Source organism: Dendropsophus ebraccatus, chromosome 3, assembly GCF_027789765.1.
Source record: "Dendropsophus ebraccatus isolate aDenEbr1 chromosome 3, aDenEbr1.pat, whole genome shotgun sequence".
Taxonomy (NCBI): Eukaryota; Metazoa; Chordata; class Amphibia; order Anura; family Hylidae; genus Dendropsophus; species Dendropsophus ebraccatus.
The window spans coordinates 53022786-53047325 of NC_091456.1; the positions used below are offsets into that span (position 1 = coordinate 53022786).

The 24540-nt window shown below is 45.2% G+C and overlaps 2 protein-coding genes across 2 annotated transcripts in view; both read right to left on the reverse strand.

Moving 5' to 3' along the window:
* The window catches only part of LOC138785630 (N-alpha-acetyltransferase 35, NatC auxiliary subunit-like), a 25927-nt gene extending 15929 nt beyond the window's left edge, over nt 1–9998 (reverse strand). The window contains exons 1-9 of the mRNA XM_069961773.1: nt 9783–9998; nt 6428–6562; nt 5345–5378; nt 4627–4741; nt 4463–4537; nt 4130–4297; nt 3983–4049; nt 3858–3901; nt 820–870 (exon numbers count right to left, since the gene is read on the reverse strand). Of these exons, the coding sequence (XP_069817874.1) occupies nt 820–870; nt 3858–3901; nt 3983–4049; nt 4130–4297; nt 4463–4537; nt 4627–4741; nt 5345–5378; nt 6428–6551 (678 nt within the window). The 5' untranslated portion in view covers nt 6552–6562; nt 9783–9998. The remainder of the gene's footprint in view (nt 1–819; nt 871–3857; nt 3902–3982; nt 4050–4129; nt 4298–4462; nt 4538–4626; nt 4742–5344; nt 5379–6427; nt 6563–9782) is intronic.
* A 5361-nt stretch (nt 9999–15359) lies between these two features.
* On the reverse strand, nt 15360–23909 carry LOC138787103 (peroxiredoxin-like 2C). The gene is made up of 6 exons (XM_069964239.1): nt 23665–23909; nt 20291–20359; nt 19582–19635; nt 18518–18623; nt 17825–17956; nt 15360–15639 (listed from the first exon to the last, which is right to left on the reverse strand). Exons 1-6 carry the CDS (start codon nt 23857–23859, stop codon nt 15512–15514), a joined length of 684 nt encoding a protein of 227 aa, XP_069820340.1. The 5' UTR covers nt 23860–23909; the 3' UTR covers nt 15360–15511.
* Between the last annotated feature and the right edge of the window lie 631 nt (nt 23910–24540).

Genomic DNA, 24540 nt, shown 5'->3' on the forward strand with positions numbered 1-24540 from the left:
CCTTTAAATACTTTCTGGGTGCTCTTTACTGCTTCAGCTACTGTACATGGTTGGGAACTGAAGATGGTTCTGCCTGTGATTCACAACTCCATCTGCTGCTGTGGGGGCTAACACAGTGGGCAAGAGAGCACAGAAAGTGCTGAAGTGCTGTGCTCTCGCATTGCATTATTGACATAAACACAAAGTGGGAACACACCCCTCCTGTCCTGTCTCTAGGGCCTGGCATATTCCTCTGGACTGCAGCCTCTAGTGACCATCATATGCAGAACAGAGGAGGATGCTGAGCCACACAGCCAGGAGTGAGGAGGGGTAGGTGCTACAGTAAGAAGCCACCTAAATAGATGTATGGGTTATATTTGAAAAAAATGGGGGGCCCCCAACAAAATTTTCGCCCAGGGCCTCCACCAACTTTAATCCGGCCCTGGCACTATGTAATGAGTAACATGTGATACATCATAAAATAACCTTTCCTCCCTTGTTTGTATGTCCTTAGGCATACATAACTTATGATTGCAGGGGGCATGAGGACTGATCTAAACTTTTTACGCATCTGCATACAAAAAAAAGGGGTGGGGGTGGGGGGTTGCAGATTATGCTGCAGATTTTGACCACTTCACAAATCAATTTCTGTGTGGATCTCACATAGATTTTTTAAACCTTAGAATATGGATGAGATCTGTTAACATTCTCATCCACTTTGTTGGTAGTGGAATACATTGCAATGCAAATCTGCAGTATATCCATCAAGTGTGAATGCACTTCAAAAGTCCAAATCAAGAAATGTAAATCTGGAAAAACATACTTGGTCAGCAATACTACCTCAAGCTCTACTTCAGGGTCTCTGGCTTCACCTTGTCGACTCCTGGTGCTCTAAAAATACAAGAAGAAATAAACGTAAAAACAAAAATAAAAACATTTTACTCTTTAAATTGTACCTGTCACGAAGAGTGCTGATCCAATCAGCGTAAAATCCAGTCAGCTGCCGGAAGTTTAGGTATCCCTCAATACCACCACAATGGGTCAGTACTGTGCACAATACTTCCGGCAGCTGAATGGATTTCATACCAGTTTGGCAATGGTAATGACACTGATGTCTCCTGGGATTTTTTTGAGGAGGCTTTCTGATCCACTGGATCTATAAATTGAGATGAATGCTCAAATGGCAGTTCTCTTGGTTACTTGGGCTAATTGTATGTTAAAGGGGGTTATCCATGTTTTACATGGCCACTTTCTTCCAGAGACAGCACCACTCTTGTTTCCAGTTTGGGTGCAGGTTTTACAACTTGGTTTCATTGAAGTGAACGGACCTTAAAGGGGTAGTGCGGTGCTATATAATTATTCACAAAATAACACACATTACAAAGTTATACAACTTTGTGATGTGTATTATATATGTGAATGGCCCCCTTCCCCATGTTCCCCCCACCCCAGAAGTGTGGTGCATTATACTCACCGTATTCGTGTCGACCCCCGGCCGCCATCTTGGGACAAAGACCACATCTTCTGGGGGCCGGCTGAACCGCTCCAGACGTCCCTCATGCTGGCCCCCCTCTGCTCCATCATCAGCTGCTCAGCCGCAATTGGCTGAGCACAGTTATGCTCAGCCAATTGTGGCTGAGCAGCTGATGACGCGGCAAAGGGGGCCGGCATGAAGAACGGCTGGAGCGGTTCGGCCGGCCTCCCGAAGATGTCGTCATTGTCCCAAGATGGCGGACGGGGGTCGACACGAATGCGGTGAGTATAATGCACCACACTTCTGGGGTGGGGGGAACACGGGGAAGGGGGCCATTCACATATATAATACACATCACAAAGTTGTATAACTTTGTAATGTGTGTTATTTTGTGAATAAATGTTTAGCGCCGCACTACCCCTTTAATTGTAAACCACACCTGAACTTGAGACACGAGTGGTGCTGTCTCTGGAAGAAAGTGGCCATGTTTTTGTAGCGCTGGATTAAAGGGGTTATCCAGCGCTACAAGAACATGGCCACTTTTCCACTCTCTTGTCTCTAGATTGGGTGTGATTTCAAACTCAGTTCCATTAAAGTAAATGGAGCTGAATTGCAAACAACACCTGAACTGGAGACTTATAGGCTATGTTCCCACTACATGAAGGACCGGCCGTTCCGTGACCCGGCCGGGTCACGGAACGGCTGGACTTTGCAAAGATCATCCCGGCCGTTACAAGGGGTAGTGCGGCGCTCAGAAATTATTCACAGAATAACACACATTACAAAGTTATACAACTTTGTAATGTATGTTATGTCTGTGAATCGCCCCATTCCCTGTGTCCCACCACCCCCACCCGTGTACCCGGAAGTGTGGTGCATTATACATTACCTGATCCGTGTCGAGGGCCGTCCGCCATCTTGTGCCAAACGTCATCTTCGGACGGACGGCCGAGTCGCTGCCGCCCGTCCCCCCTCCGCTGCGTCACAACTGTGCTCAGCCGCGATTGGCTGAGCACAGTTATGCTCAGCCAGTCGCGGCTGAGCATCGGATGACGCTGCAGACGGCGGCCGGCATTCGGGACAGTCTTAGCTGTTCACCGTCCGCCTGAAGAAGACGTCACTCGCTGAAGATCGGAGACGGGTGTCGGCACGTGACAGGTGAGTACAGCGCACCACACTTCCAGGTACACGGGTGGGGGTGGTGGGACACGGGGAAGGGGGCCATTCAGACAGAACATACATTACAAAGTTGTATAACTTTGTAATGTGTGTTAGCCTGTGAATAATTCTTTACCGCCGCACTACCCCTTTAAGTACCGGCCGGATGATCTTTCCGGCTGCAGTTTTCTGATGCTGGCGCATCAGAACTTCACACTGCACACAATGAAGCTTGCGGCCGGAGCCGCTCGCTTTATTGTGTGAACTGACAGGTCTTTGTCATGTCAGTTCTTTGCGGCGCCGTATGGGATCCCATAGCAGATAAGGCAGTGTTCCACACTGTACACCGTACTTTTACGTAGTGTGAACATAGCCTTAATCTGATTTGACATACCTCAGAAAAGAACTCAGATCAGGTACCCTAGAAATCAAAAATCACTGGGATTTTCTCCTCCTCCTAAAAGCCAAAATGGGCTTGTTTAACATTGGAGGAGGGAAGCTGCCTGGCCCACTCCATACACCGGGATCTTCCCCGACTAAGTCCTGCGAACCAAATCTCCTGCATGCACCTGTCATTTCTGGACACTAGAGGCCTGGGCAAAATTAGGACATGATGCGTAGCACCCACTGGCAGTAGGGTGGAAGGAGCCAACTTTTACCAGGAAAGACGGCACAGCCAGGACACATATCCAAATGTCATGGACATTCCAGCACAGCACTAACAGTCATAAGATGTGTCTTCCGGGTCAGGACACATATCCAAATGTCATGGACATCCCAGCACAGCACTAACAGTCAAGATGTGTCTTCCGGGTCAGGACCTGTCAGCATCGGAGCAACCATACACCAGGTCAAAGATCAGGAGTGACTCTAGCTTTGCCACAGCATAGGAAGATAAAAATGTCTGGCAAAACAGATACAGTATATAGTAAGGAAGGAGGGTTGAGGGGCCCATGGATCCTAACTGCTCAGCCAAAAAACCCATCTTGCACCTCTTTGCTCTGCCCTACAGGGATAGGAAAAACACTGCTGACCTAAGGCATGGAGGGGCTATTTAACCTGTCTTTTCTGTTTCCTGTCCCCGTAGGACACTGCTTCAACCTCCTGGTTTTCTTTTTGGGTTAAACTAAATAAAAGCATTCAGATATATAGTATTGCTCCTGAAAACTAGAGTATATTTGGCACCTTTTATTAAGTCATTTAGATGTGCTATATTGTATTTTACATTCTGTCAAACAGAAGCTACCTTTACTCTCCTCTGCAAGTCATCTTCAACATCCTTTAACATTCCTAGAGCAAAAAAAAAAAAAAAACATTAAGAATACACATCAGAATATTTCACATACTTACATAATAAATCACACAGATTACCTGTAACTCTGAGATCTGTTACATTATTGGCCATTTTAAACCCATACGTCATGGACTGGAAGTCCTCCTGTAGGAAGAGAGTCAAGTGACTTGTGATGCTCCCTTTAATAGACAATGATGGTATTCTTTAATTACCATCTGATTTACCTCTTCAAATACAGCAGCTTTGTTCACTTTTTCTCTAGCGATATCACAAATCTTCAGGATTCCTAGTGCAAATGCTTTCATAGCTGGGTCTTCTATGTAGTCAGGATTATGTACATAAAGGCAAGTAAACACAGTCTGTGCTAAAGAGTGACCCTCCAACCATGTTATCTGCAGAAAAACAAAAAAAAGTTGTAAAGATTTTAAAGAAATGCACATATGATGAGGATTCAGGATTCAGACAAGGTTACAAGAAACCAGATTACAAAAACAACTGTTGCATGCAACAGGTAACAGTCATGTCAGTACAAGGAAAAAACTTGTATACTTACTTACCAAACAACAAAAACATGTATCCATAATGCCGATTAAATCTGGCCAAGTTAAATCTTTAATTTTAATGCTTCCATCCTTAAAAAAAACAACAGAAAAGTAATTCAGTTTTCCAAATTTACAAAAATTAAATTCCCTATGCCTAGCTAGACTGTTGGTTAACTAACCTTTATTGCTTGCTCAAAATTCAGAACTTTTCGGTTGACCTGATTCCCAATCATTCCAGCATCCATCTTTGGATCCATCATTTCAATTGCTGACATGGCTTCAAAAAGGCCAAAGCTAAAAGTAAAAAAAAAGCATTATTACTACCTAATCGTGACCTAAAATGTAAAGGGTTTTTCTTTTTGTTCATGGGGGACCTAAATGCTGGGACTCTACACGATTTGAAGAAATTCGGTCCAGAGTCTCCCTCTGGAATGGAGAAATGGTCAAGTGTGAGCACTGCCACCCCCTATGGACAAAGGATGGAGGAAGGGGGGTCTGAGTATTGAGACCCCTGCCAATCGCTAGAATGAAGGTACAGCAGTACTCTGCCCCTTTGTCTCCACTCACACTTGGAAAGTAGCAGGAGATGGAATTATGATGGAACTTATGGAAATTCCGATAGACGCGACTGCCGAAAGTTCTGGAGAATTTATGACAATTAGGTCTACTGCTACTTTACAAGTGAGAGCAGAGATGAAGGGGCAGAGCATCTGCCCCTTCGTTCTACCAATCAAAGGGGGTTCTCAGCACCCAGCCACCACTAACACAAACCTCTGGCATGTTGCTATGGCATGTCAGACGTCTGTTTAAATGATAGGTACACTTTAAGTGTTATTGGTGGGACAACCCCTTTATTACCACTAAAGGAATTTATCATGCATTCTCACTTATACTTACAGCTTGTCATGTAGCAGCTCACCCAGCTTCAACTCTGAAATGAAGACAGCACATGTTACTTTTAAGACCAATTTTAGTAAAATTATAACTCAGAACTAGGTCTGAGTGTCCACAGGGGTATAGAAACCTGGGATTCAACCAAGAATAAAATACCCCCAAAAGACTTGGGATATGCTGGTGATAAATAACACAGAGGTTACCTTAACAAAACAATCAAAAACAACAGGATCATCGTGACCTAAGAGTCCTAGAGCACCATGACCCTGTGGGTTTAAGTAGATTGCATACATTATTTATTTTGCTACGTTATGTTAGTGCTTATGATGTTAATTCCCCTAGTACACTGCAACAAGAAATATAGACTGAATCTGCAGACATAATCCCTCCATCTGCTCCCTACTTCTTACTAGTATACATTCGGTAGATAAGCAAGAAGTATAACAGTAGTATCAGAATACTATCAAACAAATGGCTGTATTATCAGACTACACTGTCTGTAGTCTCTTGTCACAGAGACACATAGCATACTTTTCACCATTGTTATTTGGGATGCAATAAAATATGACTGTGAAAGTTGATCTTCAAGAGGGTATTCCAGCAAAATTATTATTATTATTTCAAATCAACTGGTGCCAGAGATTTGTAATTTACCTCTATTAAAAAATCTCCAGTCTTATCAGCTGCTGTATGTCCTGCAGGAAGTGGTGTATTCTTTCCAGTTTGACATAGTACTCCCTGCTGCCACCTGTCTGTGACAGGAACTGTCCAGCAGCAGAAACTCTCCATAGAAAACATTTCCTGCTCTCCAGACTGGAAAGAATACACCACGTCCTGAAGGACATACAGCAGCAAATAAGTATTGGGTCACTGGAGATTTTTAAATAAAAGTAAATTACAAATATCTGCCACTTTCTGGCAACAGTTGACTTGTTTTTTTTTGCTGGAGTACCGCTTTAACAATGTTATTAAAAACAAAGAATATTTTGACATTAGCAACAATTTGGTAAAAATGTGACAGATAATTCACAAGAAGATATTCAGCTAAAATACACACAGCATGGTAGACCGAATATACACAATTACCGCTACATGCATCTCTGAATTCCTGTGTTATATCTATCCAGTTGGCATTGGTCTTGCCCATCTTGTCCTGCATGGAAATTTCCCATCCAGAGTCGTCATCTTCCATAGACGCTTTCATCACCATGACAGTGGTCACTGAAAGAATGAGACAGAATTAGGCCACATCCAGGCTTCATGCAATAGCTGTATATAGTTGATATCAACAATGGAATTAGGTCCTGTCAGTGGAATCTTTCCCATAGGTTTTGTTTGGAAGATAATCCTCTAGTATGTGCTGAATTTCTCAGGTCTGTGTGACAGTCTGGAAGGGATTCCTCCTTGCACCTACAGCTATACACATGAGCTCTTGTATTTGAAAGACACATGAACACATAGGAACTGGCAGGTAACTGTGGATGTCCAACAGTGTTGTCTCTATCTTCATAGAGAATATTGAGACAGTGGGCGTCATAGGTCAATGTACATCTGTGACAAGCAGTTTACTACTACATAACAAAATTGCACAAACCATTGCAGCTTGCTGTGTTTTGGGCTCCATAGCTACAGACTAGTAAGTTGCCACTCTGCATTTGTCTTCCAGCGGCTGAAGAAGTTTGATGCAGTCCTAGAGCTTCCAGTAAAACATGGATACAGATAAGGCACTATCCATGTTTTCCAGGGCTCCCTAGGTCTGCGTCCAACTTCATACATACATTAATACATTACCTGCCCGCGCTCCGGGGCTAATACATTACCTGCCCGCGCTCCGGGGCTAATACATTACCTGCCCGCGCTCCGGGGCTAATACATTACCTGCCCGCGCTCCGGGGCTAATACATTACCTGCCCGCGCTCCGGGGCTAATACATTACCTGCCCGCGCTCCGGGGCTAATACATTACCTGCCCGCGCTCCGGGGCTAATACATTACCTGCCCGCGCTCCGGGGCTAATACATTACCTGCCCGCGCTCCGGGGCTAATACATTACCTGCCCGCGCTCCGGGGCTAATACATTACCTGCCCGCGCTCCGGGGCTAATACATTACCTGCCCGCGCTCCGGGGCTAATACATTACCTGCCCGCGCTCCGGGGCTAATACATTACCTGCCCGCGCTCCGGGGCTAATACTTTACCTGCCCGCGCTCCGGGGCTAATACATTACCTGCCCGCGCTCCCGGGCTAATACATTACCTGCCCGCGCTCCGGGGCTAATAAATTACCTGCCCGGGCTAATACATTACCTGCCCGGGCTAATACATTACCTGCCCGCGCTCCCAGCTAATACATTGAGCCAATCAGTGCGATGTGCTGCCGCCGACACTAATTAGCTAAGCAGTAAGTCAGGAAGCAGGAGACGAAAGCGGGAGCGCGGGCAGGTAACGTATTAGCCCGGCAGCGGCAGGTTATGTGGGAAGGGGCTAAGGGTATGTGCACAGTACAGATTCCGCAGCTCGCCCTCAATCGCGCACATATTCACCACCTGTGCCATATACTCCATTCTATGCACAGGCAGATTTCGTTGTACCAGCAAAGAATGAACAGGTTAATTTTTCAAGCCGACGGCGGAATTTGCCTGACCATAGAATGGAGTCTATGGTACAGATGGAGAGTGAAGCAGGAACGCGCTGAGACAAGCGTCGGAATCTGCTGAAAGTCCTCCGCGTGCAGATAACCTAGCAGTACAGCGTATACTCACATCATCCGCTGTGATATGCTACGAGTGAAACTGGCCTTATAGTGTTTTGTGGGACTGGAACAGACAAGGTAGACTTTGGGCACCTATGGTCCCATCACTGGTTCACCTGCTGAACCTGCTATGACAGCCTTTGGTAGGTACTAACCACTGTATACCCTGAACCCTCTAGAAGACCTGCTCTTTCAGAAGTGTTTGTATTCAGTCATCTAACAATCACAATCAGTTAAGGCCCTATTACACCAAGCGATTATCGGCCATATTCAGCTGATTATGAGCTGTTACGTCCCATAATCGATTGGTGTAATAGCTCCTGGTAACAGGCAACAATCAGCTGACATGCACAACATCGGCTGATCCTTGTCTTTTAACATGTTGAAAGATTTTTTTGAGCGATCACAACGCTGTAATAGGAGCAGTGACAGCAGACCGCCACTATCTACTATGGGCTCCCCTACCGCTGCTCCCCCACTCTTACCTGCTGTTGACGCCGTGTTATAGCGCTGGCAGCATGCGGGGAACGAAGAGCAAGTGTACGCTGATCTGACAGGTCGGCGGTCAGCGCTCGCTTGCTCCTCACGTCAGCCTGGGTAATAGGGCCTTTAGATTCATGTCCGTACCAAGTCTTCTTGCCTTCAACACATCAACTTCAAGAACTGATTGCTCACTTGCTGTCTAATATTTCCCATTCATGTTAACGGGATATAGTGTTAATTCATGTTACTCACTTTACCTAACAGTGGTTTGAGATGATGAGATTTATGTTGATGTTAATTTGCAGGACACTCATACGGGAAACCATACAGGAGCACGGTCTAGTACTGTGCATGTTTACTACAACAAGTGTCATCACAGGGTTCAGATTGCAGAGAGACGAGACAGCAAATACTGCGATCTGCTGAATCACGTGGCATAACACTGCCTGGAGAAGCCATGGAAATACCCTCAGAACACCAACAGAGCAGCAAGTGTCATCAAATAAACAGCCAAGAGCTGACAACATGCTGACCACCAGGCTGAGCATTACTGTATAAGACCCAGGGACATTAAAGGGGACGTCCAGGGATATTAGTGTACCTACCGCTTCTTCCTGGTTCTAGTGACACATGATCCCTGTAGGAGCCAATCACTGAGGGGGACATTGCTGAGCAGGCAGGTCATGTAAGGACAATGCATCACTGAGAACCAGGAAATTGGGTTGAGGAGAGGTGACTGGAGCAACATCTGTGGGGAATTAGGGAGGTGAGTATCAATATTTCACCACAGTGTGTGTGTGTGTGTGTGTGTGTGTGTGTGTGTGTGTGTGTGTGTGTGTGTGTGTGTGTGTGTGTGTGTGTGTGTGTGTGTGTGTGTGTGTGTGTGTGTGTGTGTGTGTGTGTGTGTGTGTGTGTGTGTGTGTGTGTGTGTGTGTGTGTGTGTGTGTGTGTGTGTTGGGGTTTCCTGTAATAGGGCTTGCACACTTGCACACTATGGGAGCCGTAGGGAGGTCAGCACATGGGCACAGGTAACCGTCTGCAGGGCTCAGCCTCCATTAGGAGTCTATGGGGAGCTCTGCTGACAGTAACCCTCCGCGCCGGGGGCAGCTCCTTATAGCCCTCCGCCGCCCCCCACCCCAATCACGTAACGTCATGCAGCCGGTCACCGTCATTCACCTCTCCGCTTTCCCCTCCCCCTCACGCCGTACCTCAGCTCCGCTCTTCCTCCGCTTCACGAAGCCGCTGGTCTCCACGTTACGCAGCACAGCACGGTCGGCGTGATGACGTCACAGTAGGCGGGCTTCACCTCCTAAGCCATGCTTCGTGACTCCCCAAACACTGGGCTCACCTATTGTAATGTGGATGGAGTGCGGCTCATGTATATCATGTACCGGCCATATGGGCCATAGCACAATGCGGTGAACGCTAACTTACAGTAGTACACGAACAAAATCCCGCGAGACTTTACGCTCTCGCGATTTCCTGTGGTGTCAGCTGTAGTTTGTTGTCGGTCACTGAGGTCTCCGAGACAGGTGGCTGAGAGGCTGGGAGAGGAGCGACTATCACCCCCATCATGAACCGAGGGGAACGGATAACCTGCTGTCCCCTAATCTGAGAGGGAGCACCTACCATGCCCAATATGACCTGCAGGGAGGGAAACAACTACTACCCCCAATATGACCTGCAGGGAGGGAACAACTACTACCTCCAATATGACCTGCAGGGAGGGAACAACTACTACCCCCAATATGAACTACAGGGAGGGAAACAACTACTACCCCCAATATGACCTGCAGGGAGGGAACAACTACTACCCCCAATATAAACTACAGGGAGGGAAACAACTACTACCCCCAATATGACCTGCAGGGAGGGAAACAACTACTACCCCCAATATGACCTGCAGGGAGGGAAACAACTACTACCCCCAATATGACCTGCAGTGAGGGAAACAACTACTACCCCCAATATGAACTACAGGGAGGGAAACAACTATTACCCCCAATATGACCTGCAGGGAGGGAAACAACTACTACCCCCAATATGAACTACTGGGAGGGAAACAACTATTACCCCCAATATGAACTACTGGGAGGGAAACAACTACTACCCCCAATATGACCTGCAGGGAGGGAAACAACTACTACCCCCAATATGAACTACAGGGAGGGAAACAACTATTACCCCCAATATGACCTGCAGGGAGGGAAACAACTACTACCCCCAATATGAACTACTGGGAGGGAAACAACTATTACCCCCAATATGAACTACTGGGAGGGAAACAACTACTACCCCCAATATGACCCGCAGGGAGGGAACAACTCTTACCCCCAATATGACCCGCAGGGAGGGAACAACTACTACCCCTAATATGACCTTCAGGAAGGGAAACAACTACTACCCCCAGTATGAAACAACTACTACTCCCAATATGACCCGCACGGAGGGAACAACTACTACCCCCAATATGACCCGCAGGGAGGGAACAAATACTACCCCCAATATGACCTTCAGGAAGGGAAACAACTACTACCCCCAGTATGAAACAACTACTACTCCCAATATGACCTGCAGGGAGGGAAACTACTACCCCCAATATGACCTGCAGGGAGGGAACAGCTACTACCCCCAATATGACCTGCAGGGAGGGAACAACTACTACCCCCAATATGAATCACAGGGAGGGAAACAACTACTACCCCCAATATGACCTGCAGGGAGGGAAACAACTACTACCCCCAATATGAACTACAGGGAGGGAAACAACTATTACCCCCAATATGACCTGCAGGGAGGGAAACAACTACTACCCCCAATATGAACTACTGGGAGGGAAACAACTATTACCCCCAATATGAACTACTGGGAGGGAAACAACTACTACCCCCAATATGACCCGCAGGGAGGGAACAACTCTTACCCCCAATATGACCCGCAGGGAGGGAACAACTACTACCCCTAATATGACCCACAGGGAGGGAAACTACTACTACCCCCAGTATGAAACAACTACTACCCCCAATATGACCCGCAGGGAGGGAACAACTACTACCCCCAATATGACCCGCAGGGAGGGAACAAATACTACCCCCAATATGACCTTCAGGAAGGGAAACAACTACTACCCCCAGTATGAAACAACTACTACTCCCAATATGACCTGCAGGGAGGGAAACTACTACCCCCAATATGACCTGCAGGGAGGGAACAGCTACTACCCCCAATATGACCTGCAGGGAGGGAACAACTACTACCCCCAATATGAATCACAGGGAGGGAAACAACTACTACCCCCAATATGACCCGCAGGGAGGGAACAAATACTACCCCCAATATGACCTTCAGGAAGGGAAACAACTACTACCCCCAGTATGAAACAACTACTACTCCCAATATGACCTGCAGGGAGGGAACAGCTACTACCCCTAATATGACCCACAGGGAGGGAAACTACTACTACCCCCAGTATGAAACAACTACTACCCCCAATATGACCCGCAGGGAGGGAACAACTACTACCCCCAATATGACCCGCAGGGAGGGAACAAATACTACCCCCAATATGACCTTCAGGAAGGGAAACAACTACTACCCCCAGTATGAAACAACTACTACTCCCAATATGACCTGCAGGGAGGGAAACTACTACCCCCAATATGACCTGCAGGGAGGGAACAGCTACTACCCCCAATATGACCTGCAGGGAGGGAACAACTACTACCCCCAATATGAACTACAGGGAGGGAAACAACTACTACCCCCAATATGACCTGCAGGGAGGGAAACAACTACTACCCCCAATATGAACTACCGGGAGGGAAACAACTATTACCCCCAATATGAACTACTGGGAGGGAAACAACTATTACCCCCAATATGAACTACTGGGAGGGAAACAACTACTACCCCCAATATGACCCGCAGGGAGGGAACAACTACTACCCCCAATATGACCCGCAGGGAGGGAACAACTACTACCCCCAATATGACCCATAGGGAGGGAAACTTCTACTACCCCCAGTATGAAACAACTACTACCCCCAATATGACCCGCAGGGAGGGAACAACTACTACCCCCAATATGACCCGCAGGGAGGGAACAACTACTACCCCTAATATGACCCACAGGGAGGGAAACTACTACTACCCCCAGTATGAAACAACTACTACCCCCAATATGACCCGCAGGGAGGGAACAACTACTACCCCCAATATGACCCGCAGGGAGGGAACAACTACTACCCCTAATATGACCCACAGGGAGGGAAACTACTACTACCCCCAGTATGAAACAACTACTACCCCCAATATGACCCGCAGGGAGGGAACAACTACTACCCACAATATGACCCGCAGGGAGGGAACAACTACTACCCCCAATATGACCCGCAGGGAGGGAACAACTACTACCCCCAATAACCCGCAGAGAGGGAACAACTACTACCCCCAATATGACCTGCAGGGAGGGAACAACTACTACCCCTAGTATGAAACAACTACTACCCCCAGTATGACCTTCAGGGAGGGAAACAACTACTACCCCCAATATGACCTGCAGGGAGGGAAACTACTACCCCCAATATGACCTGCAGGGAGGTAAACTACTACCCCCAATATGACCTGCAGGGAGGGAACAGCTACTACCCCAATATGACCCCCAGGGAGGGAACAACTACTACACCCAATATGACCCGCAGGGAGGGAACAACTACTACCTCCGATATGAAACAACTACTACCTCCAATATGACCTGCAGGGAGGGAAACAACTACTACCTCCGATATGAAACAACTACTACCCCCACTATATTTACTGTGACTGTAATGCCTTTACCATGGAGCTTATTGTATTAGTATTACCTGTGCTGCTGTAACACACTGAATTTCCCCACAGTGGGACTATTATAGGACTATCTTAGCTTATGAACCACTGGGAGGGATACTACCCCAATTTGAGCAGCTGGGAGGGGAGCACCTAGCACCTCAGTATGACCTGCTGGGAGCACCAACTACTATCTCAGTATGAACCACTGGGTGGAAGAGTAACCACCATTATGGACTGCTGCTAGAGGAGCACCTACTACCTCCAATATGAAGCACAGGGAGCAACAGCTACCCCCAACATGAACCACTGAGAAGGGGACAACTACTGCCACCAGCAAGAACTGCCTAAAGGGTAGCAGTCACTACACCCAATTTGAACCGCGGCGAGGGGGTAATACTAATTTAAACTGCTGGGAATTGTCCTCTAATCCTTTCTTGTCCCATTATGTACAGTTCCATCACGAGTTGTCGATGAAGTATGGCACAGGCCCAGGGGCTAAGCCAGCCCCCTACCTGACGGGTGCCGTCTGCAGCTGACACCTGGCAGTAATGATGATCAGAGATGTACATACATCCTCAGGATAAGCCATCAATGTCTGATCAGCAGTGTCTGGGGTCACTTTAATAGGGCCTGAGCTACAGTCACCCAGCGCTACACACGGTGCACTTCCAACTAGTCTCTAACTGGTCTCCTAAACAGCCAATCTGTGGGGGGTCCGCACACAATTAGGCCCACAGTTTCTTATAGCAGGGATTTCAGGGTCCCTTTCCTCAAGATTTTTGGGAACCACAGCAGTCAGACCCCTGCGCACTCTTAGTTATGCTGTATCCTGTTAGACGAATGTAACCTGCTGGTATTATTCCCTATAGCACAGGAGGCGTTGAGGAGGAAGGTATGTCACTTACACTGAGTAGTGTAGAGTAGTGCACTGAATAGTTTGCTCCATGGTCCAGTAAGACCATTTGGAGCACTGGGGCACACAGGAGCACTGCCTGCCACCATAGCACCGTAGTCCACCCTGGCTGGCCCGCACCTCTGATTATAATCAATGGAGCTGACTGGCTGGATTGGCTCTTTGGGGGCGGGCAGTGCTCCTAACGGGTGCCCCCATGGAGCAAACTACTAACTGAACTGGAACGGCAGGTGACTAGGGTGGGACACCACTGCAGTCACTGATTGGCTTAACGGGCTAAATCCCACCTGCCTGTGATGTTTAACCCGGATCGTGATGTACCTGGAAACCAGGCGAAGAGGACACCCGGCAGGATACGGAAGCCCAGTGATGCGTCTCAGTGCTGACAGGGGGACAGGAGAGCATATTGTTTTTTTTAATTTCCCCCCACCTCCTGCCCATAATGATTTTTTGCCCCCCACCGGACTTCTCCTATAATACAGGAAATTGGGCAGAATACCTCTAAGTAGAAGCCAGGTGAGCTTTTTTTTTCTTTTTACAGTCAACCAATATTTCCAGTCCTGGCTAAAGCTAGGTTCACACTGCGTTTTTGTATCCATTTCACTGTGTCTACTTAATACGTTTAATTTTACCATACAGAAAAATGCTGTCAACCACGTCTTTTTGTATGTAAAGTTTTGTTTTTAAACATCAGTTTCCATTAGTTTTTTTTTTTAAACAATGTAAGTCAATAGAAGAGTGATGCCGCAGTATAGCAAACAACAGCATCCGTTTCTACAATCTGTTTTTGCATCCGATTTTTCCTTTAAATGTATATGTTAAACGGACAGCAAAAAAACGCAGTGTGGCCGGAGCCTAAGCGATTTAGTGAAGTAAATTTTTAATATGCACCAAAATTTCAACTAACATATGTAGCCCCATCACTTCTGCTATCCTTGACTTTGAGGTGTGTCTGTTGACCATCCTGCGTAGGCTACATCCATCTTACTCATGTATTCTGTTACTTCTTGGAAATCACCATATTTATTCCAAAGAGAACACTTCATAGTAAAAAAAAATGTATCTTTATTCATCTTATATCAAAGCATTTTACTAGTGATTCCATAAATATAAATGGCTTTGGAAGGAATCCATAACAAAAATATAGTTTACTCTTCTGGATCACTTATTGTCTTGCGCTTACTCCTCTATATAACGTCATACTTCTAGGATTTGTGGCTTTTCTCCAAAATGGACTGTTTTCACCCCTGCGTATTGAAGCAGGGAAGCAATAGGCGCATGGTCATATCTGTTCAGGTCACGATGCAGGAAATGGACTCTGTTACCTGCAATACAAATAGGAACATCTATAGACTTCATTCTAACAATGATCAGTGATCTGAGCTATACACATGCTCATAGCCTCTACAATTTTTTTTGTCTGAGAGCAACAGTATCATATTGTTCTACTTCAGAGGGCTGGAATAATACTTAAGCTGCCTAAAATATAATACAGGAAAACTATGGCTTTTCTGCATTATACAGTATATAAATATAAAACCCCAATAAAACAGACCCCAGTATTTTGCAAACCCGAGTATTACATCTCCAGTATAACAGAGTTCAGATATAGTAGAACCTAGTATTATAGCTCCAATTTAATAGACCCCAGTATTACTGCTTCAGCATGATGTACCCCAGTATTACTGCTTCAGCATGATGTACCCCAGTATTACTGCTTCAGCATAATGTACCCCAGTATTATTGCTTCGGCATAATATACCCCAGTAAAACATACCCAGTGTTACATTAGGCATATAGAGGATCTTACGGCACAACTTCATGACCGCTCTGCCCTCTTATTCCTGACGTTGTACCATTGGGATCAATTTACTGACACTTGTGAGTTAAAATCTTCTAGCTCAGTAGGCCAGCAATGGCATTCTCCTATCTCTACTCCACCCCCCCTTTTTTTCCCTCCTTGTCCCTCTCCTTTTCTGCTCTCTTTTCTTTGTTCTCCCCTTGTTTGGGCTTTGGCCGTTTTTGGATTCAGCCCATTTTTCGTATTTACATTATATGACATTATTTGCTATGGGTATGTTCACACAAAGCAATTGAGGCGGAATTCCATGGCAGAACTCTCCGACGTGGAATTCCGCCTGCTTCAGTGTCAGACAGCATCGTTATGGGAGGGTTCTTGCGTCTCCGCTCTCTGACGTTGTCTAATTGTCTCTTTGCGCCTTCCCGGCGGCCTTGTTCTGTTATATATGCAAAATAATAAAATTTAGACTAATAAAAGAAAAGAGTATTAGAGTCTCTGTATAATAGACCCAAGTCTTACAGCTCCAGTTTAGTAGATTGAGACAGGGACACACTTACACTCACTTTCTCACGTTTACTTGATTCACTCACCTCCTTCTCCTCGTCCTTTTCAGAACTTGTTTTTGTTATGTAAGGACCATAGATAGCTGACTGTGGGCAGAGGCTCCTGCCTATATCATACAGTCATATAGTTCACATAAAGCAGCCGGCCTAAAGAACCTGTCATCACTAAAACACTGCTGCAAACCAGTAAGCCGTGGGACGCAACTAGTGGCAATGCAGGCCACAGGTTGTACACTCTCTAGAACAGTGCTTCTCAAAGTGTGAGGCGGGCCTCACCAGTGAAGCGCCCCCTAGTTGTTGGTGAGGCCCAGCTGAGGATCCAGTTTTCACAAAGTAACTATGATCTGCACAGTCATTTTACTGTTTGAAAAAGCCTCCATATTAGCAAGATTATTAATTTATTTTGTACTTGCTTTATTGGTATATAGAGCTTGGGAGATGGGTGAAAGGTGGCCCTAGCATTATTTTCAGCTTTTAAATGGACTTCCACCACAGATAGTGAGGCCCAGGCATTGCCTTGTTCTGTTGGGTGAGGCTCCAGTAGAAAAAGTTTGAGAAGCACTGCTCTAGAGCATGTGTATGTGCTCAGTTCAAACCATTCAGACAGGCGCCTATGGGTCAACTTTAGCCATTGTTATCTCCAGCGGTGCCTTGGACAGAGATGTCAATGGAGTTTATCATAGATTTGCCTTCTGCTGAGTGGTGGTTCAAGTACTTATTGAAGCAAATAACAAATACTTGTAATTGTAAAACTTAAACTTAAAAACTTAAAACTAAAAACTTAAAACTTTTAGGCTGGGTTCACACTACGTATATTTCAGTCAGTATATTTCAGTCAGTATTGCAACCAAAACCAGGAGTGGATTAAAAACACAGAAAGGATCTGTCCACACAATGGTGAAACTGAGTGGATGGCCGCCATATAACAGTAAATAACTGCCATTATTTCAATATAACAGACGTTGTTTTAAAATAACAGCAAATATTTGCCATTAAATGGCGGCCATCCACTCAATTTCACCATTGTGTGGACAGATCCTTTCTGTGTTTTTAATCCACTCCTGGTTTTGGTTGCAATATGAGGACCACAATACTGACTGAAATATACGTAGTGTGAATCCAGCCTAAAATTGTAAACTTACATACCTGGTCCTACTATTAATGCTCCACCTTGTTGTGCCGGATCCCCTTGAAAATCAAATGCAGGACTCTTCATTGCTCTCCACATGCTTTTGATGTTTCCAGTGATCATGTTTGATTTCACATGGGGGCTTCTTGCTAAAAACAGCATAATACTTCCCTATTAACCAACATACAATGGATATAAACTTCCCTATTGACCCTCTAAACAACATCAAAACAACAAATAACCCCTTAAATGGCTGTATTACACAGCCTGATGAGCGAGGTAAGATCTGTTGGATCGGCACTTGCTTACAGAGCCTATTGGATGACTCAATCGTACGCCAATTGCTGCACGGCCACCATTGGCAATGTCCAGTGTCTTCCTGCCTTGTGTCGGTATCCCCTGCTGACCACAGCTGCTACTAACAATTCTAAACCTATATCTGCAGTGAGCAAATCACTGGCCACGGTGTTGTCCCGTGTTGCTCAATGACTGGCTGAGTGGACTGTTACTGTAGAGGCGTTTCTAAGGTGTCTGTGGCAGTCAGCGTGGGAGGAGGAGACAAGGCAGAAAGACGCCGGGGGAAGCGTGGAGAGGTAAGTATACATGTCTATTATTTTTTATATAATGAATCAGCTATTGGCAGAAAATGTTTTTTAAACTTGCTGAAGTACAAAGAAAGACAACCTAGAAAATGATTATATAGTCATTACCTGAAGAGCTAGAACACTCTCCTCTTTTCATGCCCAGTTTGCAATAGATATCTCTGTTAGTATCAACATATATTTCATGACCATATTTGGTTAAGGAACGAAATTGCTGAAAAATAAAAAAAAAAGGTTTTTAGTTAGATCATTGTTTTCTGTCCATTGAAAACATAAGGCATAAATGTGTTTTGCAAAATAAAGCAGTCTTCTCATTGTGGTGCACTTAATGCATGAAGGTAAAAGTGTAACATATATACTAGAGAAGCAAATCTCGAGCATGTAACTGAACGCTCTACATTTGATTACTAGCGGCTGAAGGAGTTAGATGCAGCCTTATGGAGTCCTGGAAAACATGGATACAGTGAATGGCTATGTTCACACACAGTATTTTTGCTCAGTATTTTGCAACCAAAACCAGGAGTGGATTGAAATTACAGAAAGGCTACGTTCACACACTGTTGAAATTAAGTGGATTGCCGCCATTTAATAGCAAATAACAGCTAGAGCCCCTCATACTTACTTGATCGCGCCGCTGAGATGAGTCCGACGCTCATAGAGAATGAATGGTGAGTCCGACGCTCCATTCATTCTCTCTGAGCGTCGGACTCATCTCAGTGGTTCACGCGCCGGGCTTCCTGCGGGGATATCTCCGTCCCAGGATCGGCCAAAGAAGCGGGACCCGGCGCGATCAAGTAAGTATGAGGGGCTCTAGCAGGGGTTCGGAAGCCTGTCACCCCGGCATCGGGGGTGACAGGTCCTCTTTAAATCTCTGTGTTTTTTTTAAACAGATTATGATGCAGATTTACTTGCAGATTTTACTGCAGAAAAATAAATGCAGTGATTCCATGGACAAAAAAGTAACTTTATTTTTTCATAATGAAAATATATAGTTTGAAGAGAAACAGCGTCACTCTTGCCCACAATTTGTGTGGTATTGTGGCTCAGTTCCATTGAAGAGAATAGAACTGGTTTGTAATACCACACACAACCTGAGGACAGGTATGGTGTTGTTTTTAGAAGAAAGCAGCTACATTTTCCAAATCATGGATAACCCCTTTAAATACGTTTACCTGTATATGTTGATATGAGGACTGCCCAATAACAATAAGCCTGACATCTGCAGCCTTAAGACAATGCAAAAAAAAATAAAAAAAAATTTAGATGCATAAAAACTCAGTTTTTATATAATAGTTACAGTAATGCACTAAAATTGGGAATTTAAATAAACTTAAAATTATTTTCTAGGGATATTTTAAATCATATAAACATGATGGGGGAGATTTACCAAACATGGTGTAAAGTGAAACTGGCTCAGTTGCCCCTAGCAACCAATCAGATTCCACCTTTCATTTCACACAGACTCTTTGGAAAATGTAAGGTGGAATCTGATTGGTTGCTAGGGGCAACTGAGCCAGTTTCCCTTTACACCATGTTTGATAAATCTCCCTCGATATATTGACTTATTGTAAGGTTCTAATAATACAGCCAGGCAATATCAGGTTCCTAGTAATGTGCTTATTAGCCTGAAATCCTGTTTGCTGTTATTAAGCAATTGCCTAAGGTGATCTTATAGATTTTCCTAAATTCTGTTAGAAAGACAAAAAAAAGTTTACGCATCTCTTTGGTGATAATAATACGGCTAAATGCAATGCCATGTAAACTTCTATTAAATATAGTAAATACTTAGTGCAGCATTACTTTTATTACTGTTGTTATCCTCATCCTCCTCATTGTTATTATTGCCATCATCACTACTGCCCTTGTATTCCTATTTCATACCTGTAGATAGCTTTTTGGAATCTTCGCCAAATCTTCCACATATTCTTTACATGTATAGCAGAGGAAATTCTACAAAAAACAAAACAAAACAAAGTCTGCAATATTCTAGCAACTGTTAAATACAAAATGGTTTTCTGGATTACTGAAAATGTGCCCACTGCTAGCAATGGTGATAAAATAACAAAAGAAATCAAATAAAAGGAATTGTCTGGCCTTTTTTTTAGCCTTACCTTTCCATGCTCCCTCGGTGGACTCCTTTGGTGAGCCTCCACTTCCAACACTTCTGGAGAGTGACAGCCTGCTCAGCCAATCTCTGACTGAGACGGAACAGCCCTGTGGCCAGTGATTGGCTGAGCAGGCTCTCACTCCTGAGACAGACTCCGAAGTGAAGGCTCTGCAGTCAGCGAGGGACATCGGTGACTCCAGATGAGGACAAGGGGTGATCCCTTGCTATAATAGCATGAGGGATATTCGGGAAGTCAGGAACAAAACAGAGACAAGGTCAGAAAGTCCAGGAGTAGCATGTCAAAACCAAACCACAAAGGCAAAGAGAACCCCAAGGCACATGCAAAGGTCAGTAGGCAGATAAGGTGTGGCAGAGGAAGGAGGCACAGACGGAGGTAAATCTGTTACGGGGCCACTGCTTTTTCAAACATCTTCCCTCCTTCTTACAGGCTATGTGATTTCTAATGTATTTGTAAAAAAAAAATGACCCCAAGAAAAAGCCCTAAGGTGTTTTGTTTCCCTGCAAATTGCTGTCCACTGCCTGTTGTTAGGGGTGTTACGTCAGTGAAAGACCCAGACAGAACACAGGGAGTAGGGGTGGGGCTTACATAGTGTTATGCACAGATAAGAACATAGATTGTTTGCATTGTGAACCTTTTAGTGTTCTCCAGCATGTCCAGCCCTGCCTGATAGATAAATCAAAGGCTTCCCTTTTTACTTACCACCCCTATAATTCTAGGCAATTGTCCATTGAGAAAATTAAAGGCAAGGCTCATTGTTTAACAGCATTACATTTAGCTTTTTAAAGAGGTTATCCAGCTTTAGGAAAACATGGCCACTTTCTTCCAGAGACAGCACAACTCTTGTCTCCAGTTTGGGTGGGGTTTTACAATTCTGTTAGTGAATGGAGCTTTATTGCAAACCACATCTGAACTGGAGACAAGAGTGGTGTTGCCTCTGAAATAGAGTGCCCATGTTTTTTAAATGCTAAATAACCCCCTTACACTTACACTGATAACAATAACAATTGTTTAGCCTTTAGATATCTCTCTCGCTTGCAACGGGCAGTCCTCCCCACACACAGGAATATTTAGCATGTTCCTGTATTCTCTAGGGGAGGAGGGGGGGGGTGAACCACAGTGAGAGAGCTCTGGTTGTGGCTTATCTGTCCTGATACAAAGGGGTTGGCTCTGATTCTACATCACGCCCGACCCCTATTACGGGAGAGCTCCGTACACCTAAAGGGCCTTCTACACAAACCGATTACTGGCCAGGAGCATTGCTAGAAACACTCCTTTGGCTGATAATCATCCCATGTAAAAATGACAGCAATCAGCTGAGGGGAAATCGCGAAATCGCCCGATCCACAGCTGATCTTTTGGATTGCAGTAAAATTTATCTCTATCGGCCGCACATATTCCTGTGTGAGCAGGGGATGTGTTGCCAAAAGCAAAGAGAAACTGGCAGCACGGATATGCTTATATCCATACTGTCAATTTCCAGTTCACCAGCAGTGCATACAAGCCTTCTGCGGTGCTGTGTGATCCGGCATCCCCTTCTCCAGCTCCCCCATCCTGCTGTCTCTTCAGCCCATTGCCTTCTCAAGAATGATTGACAGCAGGAAGCAGGGCCAGACAGGAAAGCTGGATGCGGGAACACACTATGTGTATGCACTGCTGGTGATCTGGAAACTGACAGCACGCATAAATGCATACGGGGCCCATGTCGGACGATGTAAAAGGACCCGACATGAGACTAAGGTGTATGGGGACCTTAACTTTCATGTGTATAAAGAGGACAGGAAAGAGAAATGTATCTTAACATCTAAGGTGCTTGGGGACTTTTAAGGTAGCCATACACCTTCAATAAATACTAATAGTATTAGAAAGATTTTGTATGAGCCATTTACCAAAGAATGCTGCTGACTAGGGATGGTCTGAATACGAACCCGAACTCTCTGCAATGATTCCCGCTGTCTTCCACCTCCGTGCAGCGGGTGGATACAGCGGGAGGACCGCCTGGAAAACTGGGATACAGCCATAGGCTGTATCCCAGTTTTCCAGGCGGTCCTCCCGCTGTATCCACCCGCTGCACGGAGCGGCCAGACAGGGGGAATCTGATGCTGAGCGTTCGGGTTCATACAAACCCGAACCTCGGCAGGTTCGGACCATCCTTACTGCTGACATTACCTACATTGCTGCGGTTATTACATCCTGCCATAACCTATTCCAATACATTATTACTAGCAACATAGGGAGCTTAAAGGGGTATTCCACTTAAACAACTTTTGATATGTTGCTGCCCAAGATGAGACTAACAATTCATTCCATATTTGGTATTATCTATTCAGTTTCCTTCCCCCAGTTCTGAGCTGCTGCTTTCTGCTGCTTTTCTCTGTGTCTCCCCCTCTCTTCTGAGATGGCTGATGTAAACAAGTCCCTTACAGGCTTTATCTGCAACCTGGTAGCTACTTTGTAATACTGGGAGGGTTATTCTGAGGTAAAGTTGCTAATAAACTAACTAACTGTGATTAACCCTCCCAGCATTGCAAAGAAGCTACAATGTTGCAGATAAAGCCAGTCAGGGACATGTTTACATCAGCTGTCTCAGAATAGAGGGGGGAGACAGATAGAAAAGCTCACACGCAGATTTTTGTGTCTTTAGCAAAAAGCAACAGCTCAGAACTCAGGGAAGGAGACTGAATAGATAATAACAAGTCTGGAATAAATTGTTAGTCTCACCATGGGCAGCAGCATATCAAAAGTTATGTTTGAGTCGATTACCCCTTTAATAAAATACATAATTCCATGTAGTTCTACCTATTGTAATGCAGTGTTTGATCCATAGTAAAACAAACTGACCCTTGAGAAAGACAGCACTTTGAATAAAAATTCCTTTCAGATTTCAACCATGGTTTATAGATTGTAAGCCCTCATGGGCAGGGTCCTCTTCCCCCATGTACCAGTCTGCCATTTGCCTTCATGTAACCTGTTTTGATCTTGTATTGTTTCTGTTTGTTACCCCCTATCTATTGTATAGCGCTCTGGAATTAAGGGCACTCTATAAATAAAGAAGAATAATAATAATATTATTGGCATCAGAATTAATCCCTGAATAAACATCCCACCTCCTATAAGCTGTGCTCTTACCCGCACAAATATTATGAGGGCTTTACCATCTCTGTACAAGTCCCCAAACTGAAAGCTCTTGCCATACTGATCTCTGAGCAGGCAGGAGGCAGCTAATTCCAGGTCAGGGTGGTACATGGCGTTCCACAGCTCCACACTATTCCCATCCGTATTCCGGCCTATTTGCTGGATGACTGGAGAACTTTCTGTGGCCATGTTGTGCTTCCTTCATCTGCTGGGTGGGATACAACACTCCCTCTATGAGAGTTTGTAGCAGCAACAGTTGCTTTCACGTGGGTGGAGTTTCCATGCGCACAAGCTGTATAAACTGCATTCCTGGTTAACTCCTTCAGTGATCCAAGCCTTCACAACTGTACACATAATACTAGCAAGACTCAGCATGTTTCTAATATGTTGCAGGAAAAATTAACATGTAGCTATTTAGTGCTACATTGTTGGTGCTTTGTGATATGTCCTCTAGTCAGTTTGCATTAGGATGCAAGGGGTACTCCAGTGAAAAGCTTTTTTCCAGTAATTGAAACACTTTACAAAAGGTATATAACTTTGTAATATGCTTCAATCACCTATCTGCCCCCCTTCCCTATCTTTTCTCCCCCTTACCACGAAGTGAAGTAAACTTATTCTTACCTAATGACTGTTGACCCCAGTCTGTTCTGTGGAAGCCATTTTATGACAATTACATCATCAAGAGGGAGGCGGGTCTAAACCCTGTTAAGCCAGCCTCCCTTTGTCAGATGACTCAGGTTGCTCAGCTCTGATTGGCTGAACAAGATGTAAGCCATCTAACAGTTTTACAGAGTCAGTTAGACATCACAGGAGACAAAGTGCATCATGGGAAAGCCCAAACCAGGAAGCTGTGCCTATGCAGATGATGTC

What these genes read in the sequence shown, in the direction of transcription:
- LOC138787103 (XM_069964239.1), bottom strand. Translation starts at nt 23,859, where the DNA reads ATGGCCACAGAAAGTTCTCCAGTCATCCAGCAAATAGGCCGGAATACG. An exon ending in CCCTCATAATATTTGTGCGG is followed by an intron (nt 20,360 to 23,664) that starts GTAAGAGCACAG and finishes TGTTTTTTGTAG; the next exon opens with AATTTCCTCTGCTATACATG. An exon ending in CCTCATATCAACATATACAG is followed by an intron (nt 18,624 to 19,581) that starts GTAAACGTATTT and finishes TTTATTTTTCAG; the next exon opens with CAATTTCGTTCCTTAACCAA.